Source organism: Macrobrachium rosenbergii, chromosome 1, assembly GCF_040412425.1.
Source record: "Macrobrachium rosenbergii isolate ZJJX-2024 chromosome 1, ASM4041242v1, whole genome shotgun sequence".
Taxonomy (NCBI): domain Eukaryota; kingdom Metazoa; phylum Arthropoda; class Malacostraca; order Decapoda; family Palaemonidae; genus Macrobrachium; species Macrobrachium rosenbergii.
In genome coordinates this window covers 20,541,154-20,548,253 of record NC_089741.1, presented here as the reverse complement: position 1 = coordinate 20,548,253, position 7,100 = coordinate 20,541,154, and the positions used below count along the sequence as shown (strand labels likewise).

General features: G+C 42.0%; 1 protein-coding gene across 1 annotated transcript; it reads right to left on the bottom strand.

Annotated features, from left to right (window-relative positions):
- Positions 1-5,569: 5,569 nt before the first annotated feature.
- On the bottom strand, positions 5,570-6,805 carry LOC136839663 (uncharacterized). Its single transcript, XM_067105991.1, has one exon. It carries the CDS (start codon positions 6,803-6,805, stop codon positions 5,570-5,572), a length of 1,236 nt encoding a protein of 411 aa, XP_066962092.1.
- Between the last annotated feature and the right edge of the window lie 295 nt (positions 6,806-7,100).

Sequence of the window (7,100 nt, the reverse complement as noted above, 5' to 3'; positions counted from 1 at the left end):
GAACATCTCACCACACCACCACCGCCTACAACCCTGCAGCCAACAGATTGGTGGAGAGATTCCACAGGTCCCTGGAGGCGTCCCTCATGACCCGCCGCACCGCCGAGGATTGGAAGTACCAGCTGCCTTGGGTCCTCCTCGGGCTGAGAACCGGCCCCAGAGCCAACAGCGACGTCCGCAGCGGAGAAAATCTATGGGGAGCCCCTTGTAGTCCCAGGCGAACTAGTCACGGAAGATCCTCACAACCCGTCAGTACAGAGGCTCCGTGACATAGTCGAGAAGTTTGCCCCCTGCTAGCGGATGTATACCGACAGATCAACTGCCTTCACACCTCCCGGCTTGTCCTCCACCACCCATGTCTTCGTCAGGGACGATGCCGTCCGCCCCCCACTAACCAGACCCTACAGGGTGCCCTTCCGCATGCTTGAGAGGAACAACAAAGCCTTCCGGCTCGCCCTGCACGGGAAGGACGACTGGGTGTCGATCGACCGCCTCAAGCCCGCCCTCCTGGAGGAAACAGCAGACGGCACCACGCAGTGCCCTCCTCGAGAGCCGTCGCCTCCGCAGCCAGGCCACCTCAAAAGGCGGTCGCGTGGCCGCCCCCTAAAGCAACCAGCCACACCCACAGCCGGCCGCTCCCACTTACACCACACCCCCCAGCTGACTTCCCGGAGCCGCGGCACTCTCCAACGTCCCAGCAGATACCTAGATTAATCAGACGTTACCTACGTCTTTGGGGGGGGGGAAGTATTTGCAAAGTCCCCGCTGAGTGAGTCTTCTATGATGAACGGCCCGTTTTCTTCAATACCACTCCTATAGGAGCGGGTCAAGCAGGATCAGCCATACAGAATCAACCACGCTTATCTATGTAAATTTGTACCTGTTACTAACTTATTTTGTATCTGTTTCTTTTGCACATGTATTAGAATGTTGTTAGATTAGGCACTGTCCACTTTCTTTTTACATGAATTGTATTTATCCATTGTAATTATTGTCAAGAGTAATTGACCTCAGGTCACCAAGATTCTATTGTATTCCTCTGTGTGATGTCAGTCCACCGCTATATAAACGGCCTGCGTCCTGAATAAAGCAGCAGTAACTTTCCTCCTGCTCATTACTTCGCACCTCTTAAATCTTTACTTAGAAAGCGTTATTTCATGAAATTAATGGGCTTGGTTTTAAGGACGAAGTCAGGCGGTAATCAATAATGCAAATGTTTCAAGATTTATCTTTAGAATTACATTTCTGTGTACAGACCTTTTATACGCTCCTCTCAGTGGCCACTGCTCGAGCGTCACGGCAAGATTTCGTAAAACAAGGAAGGTGTACTTGAGGCAGGTTACTAAAAGGCGCCATTCCCGTCAACAACTTTTACTGACGTTAAGTCATACACAAAAATACAAACTAATCTTGGTAAATAAGTACCTCTCAATACAAACAACGTTGAACAATTTCAATACCAAATAATACTGCACAAATTACAAGTTAACATTGAATAATAAAAAATGCAGATTCAACGTCCTCCCAACCATAGGAGTGCAGTGCTACTCCTATAAAACTCTTACCACATACTGTACACAGGTTACAAATCTAGTTTCACAGGTGCTTTCACCAAACGCCCTCTGCGAGTATAAGATATTGGCTCAACTCTGGATTGTGAAATATCAGGATCAGAGTCATCAGTATTCACATCAGAATGATTATAAACAGGTTTAGGCACAGATTCATCATTTACCTCGGAAACAATACAAGGTACACCGCCTTCAACTTCTGTGTCCAAAACATTTGAAATCTCAAGATCATGCAATTTTTGCACTGGTCTGTTAATAATACCTTTAGAAGTTTTAACATCAACACTTCTTATCACACCATCTTTACCTGGATATACTTCTATAATAACACCAAGTGGCCAGGACAACCTACGAACATTATCTTCCTTGACTAATACCACAGAGCCTTTCTTTACATTACACTTAGATACAAAACCTTTAATGGCACATGGTAAATTTCTTATGTAACCAGAGCTCCATATTTCCCAAAACTTATCCAACTGTCTTTGTTGGGCAGTCTCTCTCATACATAAATCTTTAGCAGACACACAAGAAAAATGCTCCTCAACAACTTCTGGCTGGACACCCGCAGTACGGCCAATAAGAAAATGAGAAGGGGTCAGTGGATTGGATTTATCAACCTCCTCACCCACAAATGTCAAAGTTCTCGAATTAATGCAAGCTTCAACCTCATGAAGAGTAGTTTCCAGTTCACATCTAGATAGGCATTTGACACCCAATGTCTTTTTCAGAGCAGACTTAACTGATCAAACTAGACGCTCCCACCAACCTCCCCACCAAGGAGCGCGGGGTACAATAAATTTCCACTGAGGAGCTAGTGGGCCATAGTGTGCTGTAATAACTGAGAAACTCCAACAAATGTCTTTGCATTATCAGAATAAAAAATTGAAGGAAGACCACGTCTTGCTGTAAATCTACGGATGGCAAGGAGACAATCTGGCATAGAGAGAGAATCAGTGAGTTCTAAGTGTACAGAACGAATAACAGCACAAGTGAAAAGCAAAATATAGGATTTTTTGGAGGGCAAATCTACACAAAACAATGGCCCAGCAAAATCTAATCCTGTTACAGAAAAGGGAGGTGCTGATTTAACTCTCAGTCCAGGGAGAGGAGCTACAGGTTGACTACAAGCCTTGGAGTCATACCTGCAGCAAGTTACACATTCTCTACACACAGTCTTGGCTATCCTTCGAAGTCGCACAATCCAATAACCATTTCTCAATGTGGACGCAAGGGTAGAAACGCCAGAATGTTTCAGAAGAACATGCTGGAAACGAACTAAAGTCTTCACTACATGAGTAGAAGGAAGAATAATAGGATGTTTGCTTTCATAACACAGATCTGAATATTCTAAACGACCTTGAATTCTCAAAAGACCATCATTATCCAAAAAAGGATCTAATTTTACTAAAGGGCTCCCCCTGTGAAGTGATCTACCCTGAATCAGGGATTCAAATTCTCGTGGATATGCTTCCCTTTGAACACAAAGGTATAACTTACTCTGAGCTTTAGTTAATTCACAATATGATAAAGGACCAGAGCATTTAAAAGATTGTGGTTTGCGATTATTAATAAATCTTAAGGTCCCAGCTACTATATTAAGGGCTTTCTGAAACTTACTCCTCCTAGAAAATTCAAATACTTGGAAAAATGAATCCACAGTTATACAAGCTACTACATTTTCCTCAGAACTTTCATCCCTTAATGAAATCCTCAACTGTTCAGGTTGAAGCAAAGACAAAGACTCAGACTCTTGAAGCCACGGGGGGCCTACCAACCAAAGATCTGAAACTACAAGGTGTTCAGCAAACACTCCTCTAGAAATGAGGTCAGCAGGGTTATCCTTTCCTGGGCAATGATAACAACAATCTGGTGATGTTAAGCTCTGAATTTCCATGACTCGATTTGCTACTAATGGTTTCCATCTACTAGGGTCTCCTTTTATCCAGGACAGTGCAACTGTAGAGTCTGTCCAGCAATATGAAGTTACCTCTTCCCTAAAACGAAGGGCAGATTTGACAAAAACTAGAAGCTGGGCACTAAGCATTGCCCCCAGCAACTCCAAACAAGGCAGTGAGACCTTATTTACAGGAGCTACCTTACCTCTGCTCATAACAAGGGAAGCTTTAAAGGAACCATCCTGCAAAGGAACTCTCAAATATACACAAGCACCACATCCCTTTTCAGATGCATCCTCAAAGGAATGAAGCTCTAAACCTGTCAGGTCTTTCCATGAAAGATCCTCAAAGTAACATCGCTGAACCTTCCATGAGCCAAGTTTCTCAAAACCCCTTAAACACCTTTGAAATTTACATTGCAACTCTTCAGGTAACACATCATCCCATTTAAGTCCAATTCTCCATACATCCTGAAAAAGAATTTTGGCAAACATAACAAATGGGCTAATAAGTCCAAGAGGATCAAAACATCTGGCTATTAGACTGAGAACACTTCTCTTAGTGGACACCACACCCATCTGAGACCCAACATTTACTTCACTAAATGAAAAATCATCATGAGTGGAAACCCACTGCATACCCAGGATTTTTATAGATTTACTTCCACAACAGTCATTAGGGTTTTCATTAGACTTATCTGCTAAACTCTTACAATTTGAATTGCATTTAGATAAAGACATACCAGCTTCAGACATAATCTTACAAGCTTTATCAAATTTTACACAAGCTTCAGTAATACTGTCAGCTCCTGACAGCCAATCATCCACATACAGATTACAATTCAGTTCAACCACTTCAGAATTAGGATATGACTTTAAATGATGTTTAATTGTAGCATTCAACAAGAATGGGCTACTCTTATTACCAAAGGGAACACAAACAAACCTCATTACACGGACAAATGCCCTTATTTTGCCACAAAAACCTGTGAACATCTTGGTCTTCCCTCTGCACCTTGATTTGAAGGAAAGCTTTAGTTATGTCTGATGTTAAAGCTACCTTCCATCTTCTAAATCGTATCAACACTTCAATAAGGTCAGGATTGAGAGAAGGTCCACATTCCAAACAGTCATTCAAAGAAATACCATTATAACTTACAGCTGAAGCATCGAAAACGGGTCTTACATTGGTAGAATTACTACTCTCACGGATAACAGGACGATGAGGTACGTAATAAACAGGATATACGCTAGAAATCTCAGAATGTGGCACTTCCTCAGTAATGTCATCTTTTTCATATTCTTCAGAAACCTCATCATACCTTTCCCTTAAACCAGGAGTTTTAACAAATTTCAAATTTAAATTTTCCAACCTCTTACGTGCTAGTTTTTCATTATTTTTCAAACTCTATTTAGCAACATCAGATTTCCATGGTAAAGACACTCCATACCTACCATCAATAAACTACATTATCAGAAAACTTTTGTAAAACAGTACTGGATGAAAACTCATTGGATACAGCTTCTTTTGAAGAGATTCCCACAGATTCAAGATCCCAAAATTTATGTAAATCAAACTCTGATACATTATTTACACACAAAAGCTGGGAAGTTACACTTACTCTGTCCAGAGGAATATTACAAGACCCTGACAAAACCCACCCAAACACAGATTCCTGAGCTACTAAATTTTTAGATTATAGAGTTTTATTAGGTACCATAAATCTCCAATAGGCATTTAGGCCTACCAAAATATCAACATTTACATGGCGGTTGTTCATGTAATCATCGGCTAATTGCAATTTAGAACATGCCATTACCTCATCAGGAACACTAGGGCGGAACAATGGTGCGCAAATGTCAGGTACTTCAGCTGCCATTAAAGAATGACTCTCACCCTTATAACCAACTAAACTCATCTCATACACATTACATTGGTTACTCTTGGAAGCCTTACCTCCTCCAAATGAAGAAATGATATGTACTCAGAAGTTATCCACTTAGGCCTTACCCTTTTTACAAATTTACGGGAAACATAAGACCTACCAGATCCTGTGTCAAATAGTAGTGTAGCTTCACATATACCATTTTTCCCCAACACCTAAACCTTTGCGGTCTGCAACACACTGCGTGATTGAGTTAACACTCTGTTATTTAGTTTAGGTTCACAATGAGCTACCCCAACATGAGTTACATTTTCATTAATATTATCCTGAGACATAGCACCACTTACATTTTGATCATTCTTATTATACACTTTAGTCTTATTGCCAGTGCAGCATAAAACATTATGTTTTCCCTTACACTTTACACATTTTGACTGGCAACCTCTGGAAATGTTACCTTTTTCTAAACATCTGAAACACAGTTTAGCACTCCGAATGGCCTCTTCACGTTCAGCAATGGAAAGTTTCAAGATACCAAAACAATTTTCACTCTTGTGATTTTTACCACAAAACATACACTTATACAAGGACACCTCCGAAGAGGTCTGAAGAGCAGAGGCAGAACCCTGAAATTTACTTCTTTTCTCAGATTCAACACTATGGTTATCAGTCTTTACTGCATTGATATCCTTAAATGTATCTGACCTTTCTCGGCGCTCTGTTTCTCTCTGCAAAAAAATCAATAACCAATCTAGGTCCCTTTCATGTCCAGATCCTTCTCTGGACCACTCCAAACGAATGTCAGGAGGCAATCGAGACGGGATAACAGGCGTCATAAATACCCCATACTGGTTACCATCCACTCCTAATGCCTCTAAACTACGTAATTTCCACAAAGAGGAAACATTTCTAGAACTAGGATTCTTAGCAGGCATAGTGATACCAAGAAGGGCCTGAATATGTGCAAAAATAATACGTTCAGGCCTACCAAACCGTTCCTGTAACATTTTACAGGCTATGGGGTAATTAGCACTAGTCTGGGATAACCCCTGTATTACAGATTTTGCCTCCCCTTCTAACAGTGACTGTAAATAACAGAATTTACTAATAATGGGGATACCAGAATCATCTACTAATGCCACAAATCTGTCCCAAAATGACTGCCATTCAGTCAAAACTCCACTAAACTTAGGTAATTCTAATTTAGGCAGTCGCACATTACATTGGCCTAAAGAATTTGCAGACCCACTCTCACTTGGTGGCTTCTCAAGTTTCTCCAGGGCTAATAACCTTTGGGCAGCCTGTATTCTAGGAACCCTTACCTGACGCCGAAACTTATCAGCATACTCAATGTCTTCTTCTAGGTCCTGTGGGTCACCAATTTCTAACTCCAGGGCGGACTGCACTTCATCCAAATGAGCTATACGTCGATCAAAGTCATCCACAGCCATCTTGCAGTTCTACCTTGCTCACTTCTCGATCGCCAAGCAAATCCATCAGTGCATTCGACGAACGGGTCATCCATCCACGGGCGGCCGACCTGCTCTTCCTCAGCTTTCCTTCCTTCATCTTGCCTTATTTATCAGGGTTGGGATTCTGCATACAACCAAAGAAATCTCGGGTTCTGGGCACCAAAATGTACGCTCCTCTCAGTGGCCACTGCTTCGAGCGTCACGGCAAGATTTCGTAAAACAAGGAAGGTGTACTTGGGGCAGGTTACTAAAAGGCGCCATTCCCGTCAACACA